Genomic DNA, 23,367 nt, shown 5'->3' with positions numbered 1-23,367 from the left:
GGGCAAACACACAGACTTTGTGGTTGTTTAAAAAAAAGAAAAGAAAAAAAGTCATCATTTCATCTTTTTGGGTCATTTTGTCTTTTTTGTTTGTGTGTCTTTGTTTTGTAATTTTATGGTGTTTTTGAGGTCTTTTTTATTTATCTATTTGTTTATTTGACACGGACATACAGTAACACTGGTGCCGTAACATTCTGACATGCACAAGTCCCAGACGCACTGCTTTGAGTGTTTATATTTTATATTCAGTCATATGATTTTAAATATATAATTCAAAAATTAACTAAGTTAAAATGTAACTTAACTAGACATTTTTCTTTCTTTTTTTAAAAAATATCTAATATTTCCCCCTGCGATGATTTTCAACTTTTACTAACGTTTTTTTTTAGCAATTTGCAGGACATTTTTTGCCAAGCTGCTCATTGCCTTTTCTAAAAACAAATCAGACCTGTTTGTTTCAGAGGCTTTTAAAAGGTCTCTAAATGCAGCACAAAAAACTGTGGCTCATATAGGCTATGTGAGGTTTGTGTAGGCATTAATGTTCTCCAAGACAGATTAATAAATGCATTAATAAATAAATGAAAGATAGATGTAAAAGACAAAAGTTACAAAAACTCACAAAAAGATGCAAAACCACCACTAACTATGTGTGTCTTGTTCTTGATGTAGGAGAGGTGGTGGAGCCTTTTGCATATCTGTGCCCAGGGGCCCATTGTCTCATAATCCGCCCCTGAGATATGATGATTTAAGAGGAATTAAGGGAAATGAGACTCTACTCTCAAAATTAATTCTCCGAAGGAGCTGCTGAAGTCGAAAATGACTCAAGACAAATTGGATGTGATGATAAGGCGAGTAAGGGGTGTGGTTTGGTTGGTTTTGTGTGGGGATGGGGGGGGGTGTTTGGATGCTCGCGAGAAGACAGATGCTGAGGCTGTGAACGTCGGAGAGAGATTCACATTCACACGGACTGGGATGAGAGACAGCCCGACGAGATGGAGACCTTCATCCATCTTTACCTGAGTCTGATCGTGAGTCCGGATTTATTATCTTATTATATATGTCAATTTTTTGTAAATATATGTTTTAAATGGAGCTTGCAGGATCTGGTCGGACGTGCAAAACCTCCCTATTCCCAGACGGAGGCTGCGTAGATAAAGAAACATGCAATCACGCTTTAAACAGTGATATTTGTTGACTAATGTGCAGGTTAAATGTTTTAATTTTATATCTGCATGTAAATATGTGTAATATTTGAGTTATAATAGGGGCGGATGGGCCTGTATATGAAGGCGATGCGGTTGGAAGTCCCCCCCTCCCCTCCTCTTCCTCCTCCTCCTCCTCCCAGCCTCCATCAGCTCTGTGGGATCAATAAATGCAGGGTAAAGACTGCACAGGACGGGTTAAATTACAGCTGATGATATGCTGCTTTTTTGTTGTCTTATTTCAAGGCTTTGTTGGTTTTAATAGCCATTCCCATGAAGGCCCAGTGTGAGCACTTGGGTGATTTATATTCCTCAGTGATGTGAAGGGCACTGTGGAGGAATATATGAGCAATAGCCTTCGGAAAATAGGCTTTAAAAAGGCAGACTCGGTGCTGTTCAGTGCTGCTACCTGATTATTTCACGCTCCAGTTAAATGTTCACTCATTGCTCCAGGTACAGTTTTTTGTTTTTTTTTTTTTAAATAATGGTATTTCTTTTTATCTGGATCTTACTGTCAGCCTGTCAGGATGGGCTGGCACAGATGGAGACAGCTTGGCTACTGTAAACTCATGAATATCAGTTAGGCTGAACATGACTGATGATGATGAGTGACAGTTATTAAGATATAAATTAGCTGACAATTATTACCATGGGCATCATTTCATGTGATATGTGTGTGGGTGTTGGAATTTGAATAGATGAGCAACTGAAATCCAAGGAAATAATACAACCGATGAAACAAATAGACAGGCACCCTGCAGAAAATGCTCCCAGTATGTGCATTTTCAGGTATTTGTTTAAATCAACAAGGCATCTCAGTGTTTGCAAAAAAACCCAAAACATTATTTACATTATTTAAGGGCTGCAGCAGCTAACAAATTTTTCATTATCAACTAATCTGATGGGTTTTTTTGTGTTGTTTTTCTAGATAAATTAAGCATTTTGTCTGCAATGTCAGACAGGGGTATAGATTTTGGGGAGGATGCAGCTAGTGGTGGAATGTGACTAGGTACGTTTAGGCTGTGCTAATACTGTACTTAAGTACTTTTACTTTACTTAAGTATATTCTTTATTCTTTTCATGGAACTTTATACTTTTTACACCAATGTGTACATCCAATGTTTATAAATTGTGATTTATTTTTTATAAATTAGATTACCAAACACTTTATACAGGTACAGCTAAAATGATTTGTTGATATATCAATTAACCAATTGACAGAAAATTAATTGCTATTTTTACTAGTACTTTTCATTTTTATTATTTTTTGGAGGGGGAGTAATTTTCAGTTTGATTTTTTTTTGCATGTGTGTTTTTTGCTTTTTTGTGTGTTTTTGTTTTTAGATTTTTCTGCTTTGGGTACTTTGACTTTTAATAATTTAAGTACATTTTCCTTTTTATACTTATGTACATTCACTTAAGTAAGATTCTCAATGCAGGACTTGTGGTTTGTGTGGTTAAAGTACTTTTACTTAAGTAAAGGAACGGCATACTTCTTCCACCACTGGATGCAGGCAACATGTTTTCCTGAATATTTATAACATGAACTTTTAACCCTAACCCAATGAAAACACAAAAGAAGCAGAGAACTTTTATTCTGATGAAATTAAAGACATTTCCAAAATAAAAAATGTAGAAAAGGCACAAATCAGTGCATAAAACTTTACTAGAGTACAGGAAATTAAGTGTGTGATACTCTAGATTTTCTAGTGGAGAACCCCCAAATCCCCCCTGTTTTATGTCTGAAAAAAACATGACAATCACAGTTTGTCATGGTGGCATTTTTTAAATGTCAGTTTTTTTCACTGACAGTCAAAAAAACCCCAAAGATATAAAGTTTACCATCATAAAATACTGTTAAAACAAGCAACTCTTCACATTTGAGAAGCTACAATCCCTGAATATTTGACATTTTGCTGTTACCAATAATGGCTAATTTTTTGTCAATTTATGAATTGACTAATTCAGCATGAATTATTTTCCTTAAGCGGTGGCACTTCATAATGTGTTTTTTTTTCTGCAGGACTGTGTGTGTTCATTTCGCTGCTGTGTCCTCGCAGGAGTTGGGCTGCGATAATTATAAAACAGAAAACCCAAAAGCAATTGGGTTTTAATGAATAGTCCAGATGATGGGTTTAACTTCAAAGACTTAATGTGCGAAGCAAGAAAATGGTCTTTGCGAAGCAGAATGTTGCTCGTATTCGTTATTCACTGTGTGTCTCCTTTGATGTTACAGGATCTTGGGAGTCAAGCCAAGATGTGACCGTCACGGCGCGTCATAGTTTGGATCTGTCCTGCCTTTACAACACTTGTTTCTATAGCAACAGAAATACCAGAGCATCCAAAAAATCCCCATTCCCACAATGCAGTCCTCTAGCTGCTCCTCTCAGCCTCCAAAACCGCGGCGCTTTGACGCCAGCAGGCGGACCAACACCGTCACTGCACCAAAGTCTCATGGTCCTGGTTTCCAGAGGGAGGATAAAAACATGAACACGATCACGACATCCTCCCCACGTCGGGCTACTAAAGGCCCCGCCGCACCCACCAGGACCAGGGTAGGAGCGCAGCCTCGAGCGCCAGTCAGTCAGTCCAGGTTTGGCTCACAAAAACAGGGTTCCACCATCTCCAAATCAGCAAAGCCCAAACCCAAGAGTGCTCGAGCATCGGCGGCAACCAAAATCGCACCAGCAGCCACTCCACCGCCACTCCCCTCTGATCTCCCTCTCGACCCCAACTGCAACGAGCCGAGCCTCCCGTGTCTGTGCTGCGATGGCCGCTCCCCGCAGGACAACAACAGCATGTTCAACCACAACCACAACAACAACAACACCATCTCTATCAGGCAGCAACTGCAGCTCCCCCCTCCTCCGGCCCCGGTGCCCCAGAGGCAGGATGGGAAGGGGGCCAAAGAGCAGCCTCCCTCTCAAGCACAGGCCCAGCTGGAGGCCTCCGCCCGTCCTGCTGCCAGTCTGGAAAACGAAGGCAAGAATGCTGGCAAAAGTGCTGATCTGGACAACAAGAAAAATGTGAAAGTAGAGGACGAAGACGACGAGGAGGAAAGCAGCGGGGACATTGATATTGATGACGACGAAGAGGCTGACAATGATGATGATGACGATGACGACACCCTTGTCCCCTCCTGCTGTGACTGCCCCCCCTCCCTCCTGGAGTTCTCGCTCTCTTCTTCTACCTCCTCATCCTCCACTTCCATCAGCTCCTGCTCTGACCTGGAGTCCGACTGCGCGGATCAATCCGCCTCCATCTGCTCTTCCCAAGACCAAGACAATCTCTCTGTCGCTTTGTCCCCCAAGGAACGCTCTCTCCCACAAGAATGCCAGCCTCCTGCACGTTCACCCCCGTCCCTTCCTATCAGCCGCAGTCCCTTCGTCTTAACATCACAGTCCCCGATTCCCCCTTGCTCCCCAGATGAGGGCTACCCCTCCGCAATGGACTCCCCTTCTCCTGACTATTTAGGACTCAAAGGTGAATCCGAGGTCGCCAAAATCGGTTTGCTTGATTTTCTGGAATCAGTTGGGGAGTTTAGGAAAATGGAGCGCTTCAGCCAGGTGATCCAAGTGGCTCGCTGGGATCTGGAGGGGGAGCAGCACTGGGATGTTCTGAGGGATTGGCTCGATCACCTGGATCGCTTGGAGAAGGTGAACAGGGAGGTCAAACTCTCCTACATCGCCAGACTTCACGAGAAGGGATTTGATCTTGGAGATCTGGAAGAGCAAGATCTCTCAGACTTCATGGACGAAATGGGCAACATCGACATTCCCTGGAAGTTATATAAAAGCGGAAAGGGGGCGATGGGAGACTCTCAGGAGTTCTCAGATGCGGGGGTCGACCTCACCGCTCCGTCAGACTGTGAGGACCCTCTTGCTCCTGATTCCCTCACCCCTTCTCCTGTTGAGCCGCCACCTAGACCCCCAAAACCTCCGGCGCGTCATGCCAGCGTCAGCTCCGACCTCCACACCTACATCAATATCAGCAGGGAGACCACCTCCATGGCCGTCTCCACCTCTCCTACACTGTCTACTTTCTCCCCGAACTCCACCTCCCCGACATTCACCACTTTCAGGTGTGAGAAACCCCTACCACCATCTCCACCCTCCATTCCACCTCTCCCCACCTCCAAACCAGTCCCGTACCTCACCCTTTACACCACCCCTTCTCCACCTCCAGCTATCCCCACACCAACTCCTCCCATTCCTCCTCCTCGGAAGCGTCACCTTGCCAGGAAGGAGGCACAGCGGCTCGCTGCTCTCCAAGCTGAACAAGAAAAGACCCCGCTTTCTCTTCCTCCTCCTACCACACGTCCCCCACCTCTGCCTCCTCCACCTGTTATCTCAATCTCCTCCTCATCTCCCCCTGCCATACCACCTCCACCTGCCCTGCCTCCTCCTCCCTCCTTCCATGCACTGGATGTAGAGATTCGGAAGTTGTTGATGCTCGCTGGGTTGACCCAAGCAGAGCTCCTCAAACTCAGCCCGGAGCTTGGAGTTTGTGTCGGAGGGATGGAGGATGAGGGAGATCATGTGATCTCATCCAGGTCTGTGGAGCCACATGAGTTCAGACTAAAAGAGGAGGAGAAGGAATATGACTCCGAGTTCATGGTCAGGGACGGATTGAGCAGCAGAGGCAAGGTGGACGGAGATCGAGGAGCAGAAGAAGGCAAAAAGAAAGAGGACAGCACACAAAGAACCACGTCATTCACTGAGATGGCGAGGAGAAGGAAGAGGAACAGTGGTGTGACCTCCGACCCTTACTACAGCACTGGTGTTATCAGTATTCATGAAACTAAAGCAAATAGCTTTGAATCTTTCCGGTATCCTTCCGAGGTGCCGGATTCCCCTCCACCACCTCCTCCTCCGCCTCGCCCCTTACCGCCGATTCCCCCGTCTGTGCCACCCCACAAAGTCAGCACCCTCCTGGCTAACTCTGCACAGCCTGAGCGATTTGATTGGCTCATAGCATTCACACCTGACTGTGATGCCCCGCCACAGCCTCCACCCCTGGCAACAAGAAAATCTCCCATGGAAAAGAAGCTCACTTCATCAGGGTCATCTCTGGCTCCAAAGGTCACGACTTTTAAAGAGCTGCGCAACCGCAACAAGAACGCCTCCCCGTCAACAAAAGTGATCACCGACCCGGACCCTGACCCTACAGTTATCACCCCAGATCCAGACATACTGTACAACCTGAGGTGGAGGAGAGAGAAGCAAGGCGGCGACGGCAACCAATGGGAGTACACCTCTCAGGCACAGGCGTTCTTCATGCAACCGCCGCCGGCCCTCACCTCCATGGCCGCTCTGAAGGAGATGCTTCAGAGGGCCGACGAGGAGGGGAGACGACCAGAGCTGTGCCCCTCGCAGAAGATTGGCTCCTCGGTCAGTGACAGCAGCCTGTGGACCATGGGCAGAGAGTGGGAGGGCGAAGAAGTCAAGAGGGAGGAGAAGGAAGGGAAAGAAGAAGAAGAAGAAGAGGAGGAGGTGGAGGTGGAGGTGAGAGGACGAGCTGATGGAGGACGGACATTTGAATCAAGAACTTCAGGTGAGTGTGATTTATCATGATGATGCTAATGATATCAACCTTTTGGATCGACCTCATTTTTGTGCTGCTTTCAGATGCCTAGTGTTTAACCCTGTGAACCTGGAGCAAGTTGGTGCAATTTCTTTTAAAAACGTGAGGAAAAAAGGAATTTGGTAAGAAATGTGCCATAAATTGAATGAAATTTGTAGATTTAGAATTTTTTTTAAAGCAAGGGGGAATGTCTTGGTGTTTGTTTTTTTTTTTTACTTATTTACTTTTTTTTAAAACTTTTTTTATTTTGGGGTCATTTCCTTTTCCGTTGTTCCCATGTTTTTTGGGGGGAAAAACAATTTGCTCTAGTTTCAAAGGGGTTAAAGGAGGCTGCTGAATTTAATGACATAGGGCAAAGCGTGTGTGTGCATTTTTGAACGTGCGTGGGAGAAAATAAACACTTGAAAGTGGTTTAGTGTAATTTGAACAGCATCACAAATCTGGGCTGGGCAGATGATGGAGAGAAAGAGACGCAGACAGTTCAGTTTCTCAGCGATGCACAAACAACACCCTCGGATGGCACAATAGAGAGACGCAGTAAAGCAAGGGTTGACTCATTTATTGAAATGATATATGGAACGAGAGTGAAGAGATGGAGGATGAGCATGAGTCACAGAGAGGCATGATGCATGATATGATGGATAAGTGATGACGAGGGATAAGCAGAGGGCGATTGCAGATGAACGAGACAGTGGAAGCTGAGCAACAGCGAGAGATGGAGGGATAAAGACAGAGAAGGGGAGTGAAGGTAATATGAGGAGAAAGAGGAGGTTGGAAACTTTCCAGCCAGTCTTCCCTGCACTGGTTATCAAAGTGTGATGTCATCACAGCCTTATTCAATTATTCATCCACTTCAGACCAACGGGAGGGGGATAATGGAGCGCCCACTGAGCTCCCCACCTTTCTGCTCCTTCTTTCTACCTTTTACTTTGCTTTTCTTTCTATCTGTTTGTCCTAACATCTTCTTCTGTTCTCCTTTCTCCTCTTTACTGTTTTTAAATCCCATCAACTTGGGATGTTTGTATGCCCCCCACCCCCCCACCCCCACCCATGCTCCCTAGAGGGACACAGTTAGCAAAGATCAAGTTACTTATCGCATACAGTGCTGCAGTATAGGGTACTTACACAAAGGATTCAGCATGGATAATGTTTGATTTAAAATGCTCAATATTATCCGCTAATTATATTAGTGAAGCTAGTTCTCTGATTGCATAATTACTCTGGCATTATATCAACATTTCACCTTTGCTTTCTCATTATAAACGTCACTGAATTACTAAAAAGCATAGACGTAAATTTCAGGGGGGAAACAGGACGCATCTCTGTCAATATCTAGAATATATGTATTTGTCCCCCCTTAATGAAAATATTTATTTATGTATATATTTATATATTTTATTTGACGATGCAAATTAACAAAATACATCTTTAACCTGTTACAAACAAGCTCTAGTAACTGATGTTTCAGGTATAGAGATTATAGCTATTGTCATTACTATTGTTTCCAACTCCTCTCCCTAGTTAAAAAATGAGGTATCAAGGTTACATAAAATAACGTGCATACAATCATCGAGATTACTCAAAGACAGATATCAAGGTTATTTCTCAATGTTATGAGTGTAAAACTATATAAACAATGTAATGAGAATTATTAGAAAATATTCTTTCACATATATTGTATTGCAAATGAGTTTTATTGCAGCAGGAGTTTCCACCATTAAAACCACTGCAACAAGGCAGAAATACGTGTGTACACCTTTAAGAGCCCAAGAGGCGGAGCTTAGCACATGAACCAATGGCTGTGAGCTTTGTGTCAGAAAAATAGGAAGTATCATGTGTTGGTTTCAGTTCAAAGACAGCTCAAGTCTAACAAAGGTATGGTTGCTTTCTAGCTCATTTTGTTGCCCATAGACTATCAGTCTGTCACAGGTAATTTATTGCAATAATTACAACTGTTGTTGCCACATTGTGTGACTCTAAAACAGAGACAGAGATGGTGATTGAGCAGGAACGGACAGAACTGTGCTGTCTGTTGACTGACTCAGCAGTACACTGTATGCTGTGCAGCTGGGGAGGGTGGGGGGTGGGGGGGGGGGAGAAAACTAAAGGCAGAGAGGAGAGAGAAGGTGATCCAGAGGTGATGATGGCACGCACTGCAGTGAAGTTCAAAAACACACTGTGCCGTTTTGCACTTAATATTCATAACTCTCAATCCAAGCATGGAAATGAAAGTGAAACCAGCTGCCGTGAAGAAAACCCACATTGAAATATGATGAATCTTTGCGATTGATGGTGGCATTTTAATTACGGTGTCATTGGTGAGTGAGTGGCTGATTGACAGATTGAGTATTTCTACCGTGCAGCTGTACGGCTGCTCATTCTTTTACGGCCGAGGTATAATTTCCTGTTGTGTCAAACCCTCTCAAATGACTCTTCATAATTCAACTCCATTGACTCCCATGCACTGTCAGTGTTGAACTGTCAATCAACTGTTGAAATACTGCATGATGTTACATGATGACGATTTCTGCTGCTCATGAATGTGCATTTCTCTCTCTCAACAGACACTAACATTTTCTGCATCTCTCTCTCCTTCCCATTTTTCCGCCACATTTTTTTTTACTTTAATCTTCATTGTTTTTTTTCACCTCTCCATCCCATTCTGTTGTTTCCATTATTTGTCCACGGTTCTGCTTTGCTCCCTCATATTGCTTCTGCCCGCCCGCTTCGTCCTGCAACTTTTATGGCACCTCTCCAATAAGCAGTTTCCTCCCCCCCACTGTCCCTCGCCCAGTCCTCCCAACCCTACTTCCTCCACACTGCACCTCCTGCCTTTCGCCCTGGCTTCTGTAACTCCCAGCCCCGTGCAGACCCCAGACCCCAGAGCCACGTAGGCAGGGAGTCCTCAGACGGACGCTGCAGCCCACAGTGGGCCCCTGCTGCTGCCAGCTCAGCTTGCACCCAAAGAGACGATTCCAGCACGGAGATAAACTCCGGCTTTAACTACGAATCTCTGGCTGATTTTGGTGTAGACTCTCCCTGTGATTATGAGAATAACCTTAACACACACTTTGCTTCCGACTCCATCAGTAATTTTGACTCTCTCTACTGCAGTGACTCAGAAACACACACTAAAAACACAGATGTTAGTGGCCCCACAGAGGCTCCAGGTTGCTCCACCCCGTATAAGAACATAGATGTCATGATGACGTATTCACATTATTCAGAAAAGCACTCGCACACAGACCACAACAAGGCCAGGACATCTAAAGAGCTTCCTCCTCTCCCAACCTATTACCTCTACCACCCTAAAAACTGCCCTCTGCACAGGGGTGCTCCTCCTCGCCTCTCCCCTATCGGTGCTCTCTCCCCTCCTCAGCGCTCTGGAGCGCCCCCTCCAGGCGCAGCAGGCTCCTCCCTCAGCTCCCCGCTTTTCCCCCGCTCTCACACCTTGCCTGCCCTCGCTGCTCCCCTCTACTATCCAAACCTCTACCCTCCTATACCGCCCAGGGCGCCCCCCCTACCCCCAAAACTCAACCAGGCTCCTCCGCAGTCACGCGTGGCGAGTAAGATTTCTCTCTCTCTTCTCTCTCCCTAAACTCTCTCTTTCTACGTCTGACATCTGGCTTGCATGTCTGTCTGTCTCTGTCTGTCTTTGTTCTGTGCCCTGGATATGGTGGCCGTCACACTTTTGTCACTTTTTTTCAACCCGTGGGATTTGCAGGTTTGAAAGAACTGGGTAACCGTAGCTGCTTTACGTATCTGCAGGCGGCTCTCTGCAGGCCATCTGATACGTCTTATCTACACTGTCCTTTCAAATCTGCAAAGGGCCTGCAGAGGGGTGACAGCTGTTCCTGTCAGAGGGTGTCCAGACTCAACCCCATCACTCTCTTTTTCTTCTTCTTCCTCCGTCTGTCTGTGTCCGCCTCGTCTGCTCTGTCTCCATGTTGTTTTTGCACGTTTTGTTAAAATGGACACATGCAATTCCTGCCAGGCACAACACAAGTAGCTCGTTGATGATGTGTTACCCTAAAAAACCTCGTTCGACATCATTTTTCTTGTGCTGCATTCAGATGCCTCCCGCAAGCTATTTGACCCTTTGAAATCTGAGCAAACTGGTTTGATTTCATTCAAAAGCAGGCAATGACCAACTTGGCAAGAACCGTCCCACAGATTGCAAGAAATAAGTCAAAGTGAGCAAAGGAAATGACCTGAAGATTAGTTTTATTATTAAAGGGGGAGAATTACTAGAAAATCATCAAAAACTAAGGAAAAATGTACAGAAAATATATTTATGATAATTATATATTTATAAGTATTTTACAGAAAAATAATCATACTTGTAGTTTTTTTAATTTTAAGCACTTTTTGTGCTCATTTTTTAACTTTTTACTTATTTTCAGGTACTGTTCTTGTAACGGTTCACCCATTTCTTAATATTTTTTGGCCATTTCCTAAGTTGCTCATAACCTTTTTCCCATGTTTTTGAAATAAGTCAAATCTGAGCAAATTGGTTTGATTTCTTTCAAAAAAAAATTGGAAAAGAAATCAATGTCCAAATTGGCAAGAACTATCCCACAAATTGCAAGAAATTAGTAAAAGTTGATGAAGGAAATGGCTTGATAATTAGTTTTATTAAAAAAAAAAAAGAATTAGAATTACTAGAAAATTATCAAAAACTAGGGAAAACGTATATGGAATGTATATACAATGTTTTTATAGATATATAATATATATCTATAATAATTACAGTTACGTTACATAAAAAAAAATTACATTTTTTTTTTCTGCTCTTTTGTATGGTCATTTTTACAAACTTTTTTTTCAAAAAAACAACTTTTTACTACTTTTATGCTATTTTCTGACTATGGATTAAGTTGCTCATTGCCCTGGCTCCATGTTTTTGAAATAAATAAAACCAATTTACCCAGGTTGCAAAGGGTTAATGTGAATATTTTTTATTTAACCTTTTTTTATCGTCATGTGTGCACATTTAGGACAGTTAAGGTCCACTGCATCCTGTTCATTATTTGAATGTCTCTATTTATATAACTAGGTTATATAAATTCTTTTTTTAATCACACTGTAGACAACACCTACCCTTTGTACATGTGTGTAATTGACTGACTTAAGTGGTAGCTTCTATAACTGTTTAACCCTTTAGCGGTGCAGTTTCTCCTTTGTATGCTTATATTTGTGTGAGTGTGTGTTTGAGTGTGTTCCAGATCAATGCATGGGATTCTGTTTATCCCTGATGCATACAGAGTTGTCTTCACAGATCCAGATGTTGAAAGTTCACCACAGTTAACTGATATTTACAGGATGCCCTCCTCACACACTGTTTGTCGTCTGTAGTACCATCTGCTTCTATCTGCCTATCCAGTGCTTCTCATTGCTTAATTGCGCCTACTAATAACACTAATATTTTAGTTATGGTATTTCTGTCTGTGGTGATTCATTTTGCTTCTGTGGAATTTTTTTTTTTTAAATCTACAAATTATAGAAATTAATTCCTCTTTTGTTGTCGCTGTCAGCTGTTCGCAGTGTCTCATTTGCTGGCTCTGTCCAGAGGACAGAGACGTCCTGGATGGGCGAAGATGTGAAGCATCCAGTGAGAGGTCTGGGCCTGTCCTCTCTGTGCCTGCAGGAAAAAAAAGGTGCGTCTCTCACCTGTGTGTGTTCATTAAGGGTGTTATATATATATATATATTATAAATTGTGCAAAGTGAAAACATATCATCTTTCAGATATGCCTTTATTGTGAAACTCCCCTGGCAAATCTATGTCCTCATTTCTGCCCAGCACACCTCTTTCCTAAATATTCAAACAGTACCACCGAGTCCCTCCAGGATTTCGATGGCATTTTGTATTTTTATTTTATTTATATTTTTGGTTGGCTTAGAAACCAAAACTTAAAGACTTCCAGCAGCTTTTCTAAAAAAACAATTGTGTGTTTCAGTGTTTGTAGATGTTTTTTTTCCCGCAATGAAACTACAGGAGCTAGATAAAAGAATAGTTGTGATTTTTTTGTATGTATATATTTGTTGTAAATTGCAAACAATAAAAACTGTTAATCACAACAAAAAAATAAATAAAATATTGCAGGGCTGGCCACCAGCCTGATGCCAGGCGGACAATGGCAAGATGGCAGCTAAGACAAATATAATTTACTGATATTGTCTCATATTGATAGCAGGCCTCTGAATTGAATCAAATCATATCATGTATCATGATTTTGTGATATCAGCAAATATCAGGACGCTGTTCAAATAAGCAATAAAATATTGTAAGGTGAAACCTGTTATTTATACTCTTCACCTCACACGCTGTGTATTTTGTCTGTAGCTCTCATGGTTTAACTGAAGAGCATTGTTCTTCCCTGCAGCTCTGGTCAGTGCGGTCAGTGTGGCAGTCGAAGCCATCTTGGCCCAGTTCAGCTCTTCCCGAACTGTCGTCCAGAAGGTTAGTCACAGATGAATTTACTTATGCTATTTTGAATAAAATAAAGAAACTGGTTGTATTTGTGTTTGTTTGTTTCACTATTAAAAAAACGTTTGACTCACATCGCTCTTGATAACAAAACAAAATGTCATGTCGTTTTAAATTTATCATTGAAAATGCTTTCCCTCCCTCCCTCCTTGTTCTGACTCTACATATTCTGCTCCGTCTCTCCTCAGTCTCTCTCAGTTAACAAGGTACTAGAATACACTAGAACAGATAACCCAATCTTGTAGTCTTAAGAATTTCTTTGTAAACTAACTCAAACCTCCCAAATCATCTCTCATCACATCATACCGACCCTCATTGCCCCATTTCTTTCCAACCTCCATTCATGTGTCGCATTTTCCTTCCTCCCTCTCTTGAGTCATCCTCTCTGTCCTATTCCCCCGTCCCTCCCTATCGCTGCACATCTTCTCCCTCTCCTCCCTCTCCCCGTCTCTAGGCGTTATCAGGAGACAGCACTATAAATCCATCTCTGGGCCGTCTGGTGCTGCAGTGCCTCTGCCCTGCCCTGCACAGCTTGCTGACCGACGGCTTGAAACCCCACCAGAGTGACCTGATTGCAGGCAGGAGGCCAAATTCTGCCTGGGGTCTCGTCCAGGCTTCAACCAGGCCAGGTAGCACACCAGGGGTGGTTGGAAAATTGTCATTTATAGACTTTGATTTTTTTTTTTTCCCCCATGATTGATAACAATAAACCCTGTACTTTGTCTTTCTCTCATTTTCCCACACGTCAGTCAATACTTGTCGATTTTAGTGTCAAAAATGCTGAATTAAAGGAACAACAGGATGCAGATATTGATTGGTTTATTGGTGCCAAGATTCACTGCAATTTTTTGCTCACTCAGTAAGTTTCTCTGTCGATCTCTCTCTCTCTCTCTCTCCCTCTCTCTTTTTATATCATTTTCTCCTCTTCCTTTTGATCCATTTTTTAAGGTCCTAAAACTCAAGCATTGTTCAACCTGCAAGTTCGAGTTGGAGAGCTGCCTCAGCTCAGACAGAGCAAACACAGGTTCAACGCTTTTCTCCTCGGCCTGCTGAAGTGAGTACCGACTCCTTGTCCTCTTTGGGCTCCACTCCATTAACCTTTAGGGCCCGCTTAAATATCACATACACTCGAATCGCTCTGCCCACAAAATTTTCAAAATCAAGCTTTAAAAAAGATTATACATTAACATTATTTTCGTTTCATTTTTGAACTAACATCAGTCCTGAATTTCAAATATCCATTAATTCTCCAAATTTGAACCCATTATATGCCAGTTTTTTCATGATGCCACTATGTTTTTAGATTTAAAAAACAAAACACTAAAAAGAATTATTTTCAGTAAACTACCTGCTCAGTAGATGTTTTGTTTTTTGATTATCACAGTTTGGGATATGCCAGTAACATTGATAGTAACGGAGCACCTAGTGGAAATAGCATGTATTTTCTCCATGTACCAAATATGGTAAAGATGATGTTATCAGGTGGGAAATAATAAAAATTACAATTTCTAAGGCAAAACCCCAGAAAAAATACAATGCATGTTTTTATGCTTTGATGCCTGCGGGATCAAAAATTGCAGTTTGAATGGGTTTCAATCGCACATTTTTTGCACTTAACAGTGTGATTGTTATTACTTTTCACTTACTTATTTTAGGAGCTGAGCTAGAAATCTAAAGATGAAACAAAAATGCACATTTTACCAAAATGTGTGCCATATGCATGAACAGAGTGATCAGATCCATACTTTTTTTTATTATCACTAAATTTTGATTTCCTTACATTTGGCATCCTCAGTTTTCACCGTCTTTCTCGTTCTTCTTGTAGCACCAAGCTTCTTGATTTCTGGCTGTCTCACCTTCAGTCTTGCAGTGGTAAGTTTTTATTACTTCCAGGGGTGGGCAGTATATCAATAATATACTGTATACTTGAAATACTCTTTCTTGTTCCATGAGGAATGTATGAAATGACCATGTTGTGAACATACAGTATAATTTGTCATTTTTTTGTGCCAACGGTATGAGACTTATCTTAACATGTTGTGTCTCTCGCTCTCCACTATGGTCCTCATACAGACACAACCACAAAAAGACTTATAGACATGATACATCACACACTCCTCCGTCCATCCAGACCACTCTCCTCTCCTTATAACTACTTATTTAACTCTATTGTTGATGTAGTTCAAGTAATAGTTGAGTATTTTGGTAGTTTACTGTAGTTTAAAAGAGATTGCTTTAATTAACTTTATTGTAATAGTGCTTTATTTTAATTTATAATATAAATACTCTAATAAAATTGATTGTAATTGATTGTAACAGCATTTTATTCATCTTTGTTGTAACATTACTTATTTGACTTTGTTGTAGATGTATTTTAATGAATAGTTTTGTATTTTAGTAGTCTACTGAACTTTATAGGAGATTTTGAAAAATCAAGATTTATATATCATGATAAAGCTTAAAAATAGTATTAATTTCAAGCCGTATGGCGTATGGCTCCTACGTCCATCTTTGTGCATGCATGTACATTCTGTTAACACTGATCTGTCTTCCTCTCAGATGTGCTGGAGACATATTATCGTCCCACCTCCTTTATGCGTCTGTCGCTGACCGCCTGCCAGCCTTTGTTCGAGGAGCTGCTCCTCGTGCTGCAGCCTCTCAGCCTGCTCACCTTCAACCTCGACCTGCTCTTCCAGCACCACCATTTAGAGCCCGACAGTCACAGCCCAGAGATTCCCAGTCCACCCTGTCAGGATGCTGGCTTCCAGCTTTCAACAGAGGGGTCCCAGTCCAAAAATGCAGGCTGCAGATATATCGAAAGCCTGTCAGAAGTGGACTTTGGAAGCCGAGAATATCGGGCAGCCAAAGAAACATTGTCACCATCGGGTAATCCAAAGAATGAAGCATCACACAGCAGCACTGCACACATAAAGGCACCGGTCACTCTCGGGCAGACAAGTCCTCAGCTGCTGTGGGTGCAGGAGAAGGAAATTGGAGACTTACCTCCTCCTGATGTTGAGGAGGACAGCTTCGCTCAGCAGGCAGGACAGGTGCTCACATGTGTGTGGTTATTCAGTGTTTGTAGTCAGATATGTTTCGTGGTTCTGCAGAGCTGACTTTTTTTTAAACCACAGGTCATCCAGCAGGGATGGGGAGCTGTGATGCGTTGGGGAGGCAGACTGAGTCAGAACCTGTCTGAATTCAGCCTGAAAAAGGAGGAGATGAAGACGGACCTGCCGGACCTCCAGGCACAAGCAGGGAGTGACTTTGCTCCAGTCAGCGGTGGTGCTCAGGTTCCCTGGGGTCTGGGGCGGCTCTTTGGAGCCTCGAAAAGCCTCAACAGCCCACCAGGTCACACACCACCAACTAGGTAAGCCAATGAATTTAACCAGTAATTGATCAGTATATCTGAAAGTGATGCTTTGCCAATTTTCAACCATTTCGTATCATAACAATGTGGGTAGTTTGTTTAAATGGACTGTGGTAAACTTGCATCCGTCTTACCAGCGCCCAGATCTCCCCGCTCATTTGCCAGGAAAAATCTGCGGGACTATGCCAAACATGGATTTAAGATGGCTCTAGGACTGCTGCTTGAACAGCAGATCGCACTTCCACATTCATACACAAAGAGTATAGGAGTGGATCAGGAGAGAGAGCTGCCCCTTTCTCTCTCTCTCTCTCAAACTCGGATCAAACTGTAAAATTAGGCAGCGCTCATCAATTTCTCACCTAAATTGTTTTTAAAAACACATTTTAGTGCACTGTTAAGCTGTAATACGAGAACTTGTGAACAAGAGGCTGTCGCCAAACTGTTCCCCATATTGTGAAAAACAGAGGCTGAAAAAACTGAGATCAAATGGTAAAACTAAGCAGCTCCGATCAAATATTAACCAAGATTCTGTTAACTGCATTGCACATTTGTTGCCTAAAATGTTTCACAAACATGTTTTAGTTTACTGTTTAGCTGTAACACCAGATTATTTGACAATGGCCAGCCATCATGTTGTTTCTGGTACAAGCCTTTCGCATTACATTACCCACCAGCAGGAGCATTGATTGTGTTAAAAGCATCTTTCCAGAGGTGAAATACTTCTTTGAGAAACTCTAGTCATTGTTGTACTTGTATTTGGTTCCGGTGTGAATAAACTGCATGAATGGTAACTTTCTGTGTTCTCTCTTTACCCACCACCCACTGTCTCTCTCTCCCTCTGTTTGTCTATTCCTCTCATCCTCCTTGTGTCTGTCTCCTCAGACGTCCCTCCCAGTGGCTGGCTCCTGGTGTCACTGCTCTGACCCGAATGGTGAGCAGCAACTCCACCCCAATAATAAGGAGGGCCCCGGAGCCCCAGGGAGAGAGCGAGCCAAAGTCAGAGAAAGACGCTGATACACTGGAGATGAAGGACAAACCCAGACCACTCAGGTACACCAGACTTAAAGTGACAGTGATGAGTATTGACTCAAGCAGTCTGTTGGCAGGGATACAATGATATCGGGTGGGGAGGGATACATGAATCTGTTTATCTCACGGTTTGAAATTGTCTCTTTTTTTTTCACTTTTTATAAGCTTTAAAAATGACTCATCCTTTAATATGTCCACTCTGTTAGAGTGAGAGTTCAACTTGCCAATTCATTCATAGATTTGGGAGATAACTTACTCACTTTTTGTACTGACACAACTAATTTTCGCTGTAATTTAAATACATTTAGAGCAATATCACATTTTGGGCATTTATAAAGCATCTACTGGTCTAATGGGAAAGCAATACTTTAGTGTCAATATTTCAAATAATAGAAGCCATAATTTAATGCCAAATTGACAATAAAGAACTCGAGGTAACAAAGGCAGACTGTCACCTCGCGTCGCCTGTGTCATGGCCATAAAGTTGCATTTGAATACACCACAAAGACTACAATCAGCAGTCAAAGACTTTTACAGTGCAGCAGTAACACAAACAACAAAAATAATCCTAGCTAATATAATATAAGTTTTTATGATCTCACTCTCTCTTGACTTTCTTTGTTTGCTTTCCTCACTTTTCCCTCTCCTGTGCTGAGTTAAATTGCCAATCAGATTGATTTCATTCACAAACGGGTTTTGACCTCAATTCTGCATGCTGAATTAGTCAAGAAGGGACAACAGACACTCACCAACCAACGGTCGACCGGCTCGGTGTGTCAGGTCCCTCACTATGAAGGATGTTCTGAAAAAAAAGCAATATATATTAATACAGAAGTAATCCTCCTCATTTATAACGCCACCGGAAGTGTTGGGCAGTGACTTTTTCTGCAGAGCGTCTGCCCTCTGCCTGTGTTTTGTTGTTTTTTTCTTATTGATTTGTTTTTTGGATGTTTATGGGCGTGTACCCTCATAGCACTCAGGCGAGGTCTGGGCTTTATTAAAAGGTACCGACCAGGTGCCAGACTATAAGTAGCCGGCAATCAGGAGACTCTGCATCTAAAAAAATGCAGATACACTGAGGCGAAATCCCAAACGAGAGTGACATGGGTTTGCTTTACAGAAAATGACAATCCTGTATAATATACCTTTAAGAAAAAAATATGCCTCATTTATTGCTTGGATTAGGCTTAAAAACATTTTTTGTTAAAAATATAATCACTTAAATATGAGCTAATAGAACCAGCTTGCCTTCCTCAGGAAATCTAGTTGTGTGTTTTTTCCTTTTTAAAAAAATGACTTCAGCAGTGGGCGATGGAGACACCAGAGACGCTGCTGTTATCTTTTTTTGTCTTTGAAAGACTATATTTGGTGACTCACCAGCGATTCCATTGTGACTCATCCAAGATTTGGCTCCATCTTATGTTGCGCATGACGTTATTGTTTGTGGTTGGTGTTTATGGGCTGAGGAGATGTCTGCTGTGTGTCCTCAGGTCAGTACGAACGCTGTGTGACCACTCGGGGACGGGCTTGGAGCTCAGCTTCTGCAAAGGGGAGGAACTGGTGGTGTTAGGGGGAGTCGATCAGGACTGGATTCGCTGTCGTCAGGGAGACAAAGAGGGGCTGGTACCTATTGGCTACACCTCCCTCATCATGTGACTTCGACACCATTACTGCTGCACTCAATCAATAACAAAATAAAACAAATATATATATATATTTTAGGCGAGTGTTGAGAGGTTACGGTGAGGCTCCACTACTCTGAAAGGGATATTTCACGCTTGCTCGGCTCAAGTTGACTGCATAACACCATCTGTTCTGCTTTGCGTGCATCAGGAGCAGTCTGCAGCCCTCTCTCCCTTTGTGAACATATGGGAGTTTTTTCCCCACATCACAATCCATCCAGTTTGGTAGCATTAAACTAATGGATGTTAGCAGCAGGAACGCAGCAGATGGTGTGAAATAATGAAGTCAAATTTGGACCATTTCTTACTGGAAGACCTTTGATCTCGGAGTGAAGTATCCCTTTAAAACATCCTTTTTCTCAATTTCCTTGTCAGCTCACTGATCTGAAAATGATCACAAGGGAAATTCTGTGAGTGCTTTCAGATCAGCGGCTGCCCATCGTGACGAAGCAACAGCCTGGCCGCAGCCACGTTGAAATCTCTAGCTGTCAGCCGTGGAGTCGTGGCTCGCAGGTTGCGGAGCAGAGAAAGCGTGTGAGAGTAGTGGAGCCGTAGCTCCTGTTGCATACCGCGTAGTAATGTAGTGAACTGTAGCTGTGTAGATCTGTGTTCTCTTGACCTTTCACCCCTATCGACCTCTCACCTTTATCGCCTGGTTCATGTGTGTTTGACATGTTTCTGCTACTATATTTGACTGTATAAATATACATAAAAAATCTATATATAGGTATATAAATTGAGATTGATATTACCAAGATAGATAGAAAGATAGATGAACAAGAGAAAGCAGATAGTAAAAACATGAGCAGCAGCTTAATACTGTGGCCACATTGAGGAAAAATTCTTTACATCTGCAACTTTACACACATTCGGTAGTTGTCACACATGCAAAAAAGTATCTTTCCTCCTGTTTGCTTCGTGTATTGCCATCGTCTTGCCGCCATATTCATAAAATTATTAGATTTAGCCACATACCTTAATCACTGTATGTAATATGCCATGAATGCTTTGAATGAATGCCAGAAAATATCTATCCATCCCACGCAGTCGTAGAAGATAATATCAGACAACAGCAATCTGTAGCTACATGTCCAAACCCTCACGGGGCCAACGCGTGTTGGAGTAAACAAAACTATGCTCAGCTCTTGTTCAAACACTATCTGACCTTAAATTCAATGCAGTGAGAAAATCCCAGATGTATGTAATTCATAAACGCTAATGTAAAGTCTGTGGGTTTGGTGGCCGGTCTTCACCTCGTACCTCAGCTTTTGTATTTATCTACCATGTTTGCTCATCATAATCATTGATATTAATGATAGTGGTAGTAATGGTGGAAGTGATATGTTGATTCTAATGTTGCTTTGTGTCATATATTTATTAGTTATTCTCTAGATTCTGTATTGATGACTATGCATATGGTTAAATGTACAACAGAAAGCCTTTTTTGTTTGTTTTAAAGTCATGGTTTTGGTTTGATGTTGACACCTGAAGCCTAAATTAATAGCTTAAATGGTTAATATAAAAGTAGGGATGGGAATTGACAAATGCTTGCAAAGCTGAATTTAAATCGAATGCCTCCAAGCTTATTAATTCCCCCTTTCGATGCCCGTGTTGGATTGAAATGTGTTCCCTCGTCGATTAATGTTTCCCCCTGTTAATGCATAGTGCCCCCCTCGGTGGTTAGGGTTAGGTCTACGGGTTTGGGGGAAAACATATTGATGGGGAGACAGTCTTTGACACAACACCGGTATGTTCCTCTGACAGCTGCATGTTGCAGAACTGATGCCAAACTCGCGTCTACGCTGCTGGAAACTTGCCACAAGGTCCAAAGCGTTGTGTCATTTTACAAAAAAAGATGACAGCTGTGTCGCCTGTAATGTTTGTAAAAACTTATTTTCAAGTAAAGGTTGAAACACCAGTAATATGAGAAAACATCTCTCCGCGCGACATGAAGTTAAACTCCAGGAATGCCACGTGTTTGACACGGATGCCACTGCTTTCCAGCTGAGCAGCATGTTCGTTATGGATTGTAAATATCCTTCGTTAAAATAACTTGCAGGCAGCAGAGTTTTTCTTTGACTAAGAAAACAGATGAACAGTGGAGCCTTTGCACGCCTGTTGTCCTTAATATTTCTCTGCCCAGGGGCCATAGATGCAAAATTGGTTGTATGGCTAATTTTGGCTCATAAATTGTGTTGTGCAAAATAAAAAGGTAAAATTAAAACCAAACCTCTGAGGCTGGAAACTAAAGCAAATACTGAAGTGCCAAAAACTGCAATTCCTTAAATGGCCACTTGAGGCTGGCAGTAAATCTCAATAGACTTTTATTCACTTCATTGTAAAATACATTGAAATTAATGACAACTGTACGTGGGTTGAATCTTTATATATTGCACCAGTTTATATTTTAGAAAGGCTTAAAGTTATGCATGATCAAGGGCGATCTGCTTGAGTGACAGGCTATGTCCAGCCTCTCGTCCTAAAATAGTCACTTTTGGCCCCAAAACAACATGATGGCATTGGCCAAAATGCTGAATGCTGAGGCTTCAGATTGGCCTGGTAGCTACAACCATATTTCTATACAGTCTATGTCGAAAATAAATCTGAGTCGAGTGCATGCCTTTATTTCTACAGAGATAATAAAACAGTTGCATTGACGCTGAAGGCCGAAAAGGCCTTATTTTTTCCCCCCAGAAAATTTGAGGAATCAATAAGGGAAACGATAAAGAATTGGACCAAAAAGCACAATCAATAATGTCACTGGTATCAATGAAATCGTATCAATTCCCATCCCTACATAAAACAGCCAGATTTTAACTAGTCATGACAGGCTGACGCTAAAGGACCTCCGTTTAGTTAAGCAGTAACGTCTCATAGCTATCGATCTATCAGGGAAAGCTCTTCAAAGTTTCCTCGTGTTATTGTGTCAATGCCATGTAGCGTGACATTACCGTCACTATGGCAACAGTCCAGTAGCATTAAGTCGAAGCAGTGCTCGTAACTTGTAACTTATGATCACGATAAAATGCCATCAAAACGGATAAGGTGTTTACAGGAAATAACGTCTAGATGAAGATAAAATGACACCTTTTGTTTTGTTTTATTTGTGTGGTTATAAGTCTTATTGAATTTGTTAATTTATTGGATGTGTTATTTATCGATCTTGAGGTTTTTGAAAGGAATAGCTCTATCTGACCCATCTAGTGTCTCTCTATCTATCTGGGTTCTTTATCTGTGTGTGTGTGTGTGTGAGCGTGCACATGGCAGAGTATGTGGTAGTGAAAGCAGAGATGAGTGTGAGCACATCGGTGTGTCTGCACATCCTGCACTTTCACTTATGTGTGTGTGTGTAAGTGTAACAATGAGATCTGTACCTCCTCCTCCTCCTCCTCTTTCTCTCTGGTGTCATGTAGCCTGTAGACATCCCTGTGTCCTACTATTGCATATAGTTCAGTGCCCCTCTAGTGTCAGTCACTGTCCACCTCCTGCATGTGCTTGTTTGTAAATACACCAAATAAAATGATCAGAATAAACCAAATCTGTGCAGCTTTTTGCGTCATATTTTTTGCGCTTTAATTCACATTAAAAGCATTTTTAATCCGTTTATATATCTGAAAAGCATTTAAAATATTTAACTGCTGGTACACACTTTGTCCTTTTTGCTTTCATGGAGGAGATTACTATCAGCTCTTTGTTCAGATCAAAAGATCCCAGGATGCCCTCGGATGTTGTGAAGGGCGTAAAGAGGAGAATAAATCTCCGGAGTGAGCTGCAGCCCTCCCCCATCTTGTAACCGTGTTCCTTTGATAGCGTCCTCCATTGTGGGTCATTATGGAGGACAACACAGAGCAAGATATACAATCTAACACCACTAGATAGCACTGTTAGCTCAAGCTGATTAAAATCACTGCAGTAACCTCTCAAAACACACACACACACACACAAAACAAGAAGACCTTATAACCATGGGCGGATTGTGAGACGATGGGCCCCCTGGGTGCACATGTAAAAG

The 23,367-nt window shown here is 42.2% G+C and overlaps 1 protein-coding gene across 3 annotated transcripts; it reads left to right on the top strand.

Moving 5' to 3' along the window:
* Window positions 1-893: 893 nt before the first annotated feature.
* rusc1 (RUN and SH3 domain containing 1) lies at window positions 894-22,893 on the top strand. 3 transcript variants are annotated; one of them, XM_088084485.1, is made up of 13 exons: window positions 894-1,028; window positions 3,439-6,755; window positions 9,551-10,351; window positions 12,320-12,442; window positions 13,171-13,247; window positions 13,463-13,480; window positions 13,729-13,903; window positions 14,223-14,328; window positions 15,100-15,146; window positions 15,834-16,324; window positions 16,409-16,644; window positions 17,527-17,694; window positions 19,164-22,893. In XM_088084485.1, the coding sequence occupies exons 2-13, from the start codon at window positions 3,566-3,568 to the stop codon at window positions 19,327-19,329; spliced, it is 5,598 nt and encodes a 1,865-aa protein (XP_087940611.1). In that variant the 5' UTR covers window positions 894-1,028; window positions 3,439-3,565; the 3' UTR covers window positions 19,330-22,893. The 3 variants fall into 3 exon arrangements, with proteins under 3 accessions (XP_087940611.1, XP_042345700.2, XP_087940612.1); XM_042489766.2 differs by lacking the exon at window positions 9,551-10,351; XM_088084486.1 differs by lacking the exon at window positions 13,463-13,480.
* Window positions 22,894-23,367: the final 474 nt, after the last annotated feature.

This window comes from Plectropomus leopardus, chromosome 11 (assembly GCF_026936395.1).
Source record: "Plectropomus leopardus strain MGB_pleo_1.0 chromosome 11, ASM2693639v1, whole genome shotgun sequence".
NCBI classification, from domain to species: Eukaryota; Metazoa; Chordata; class Actinopteri; order Perciformes; family Serranidae; genus Plectropomus; species Plectropomus leopardus.
This window is presented reverse-complemented; position numbering and strand designations above follow the sequence as displayed.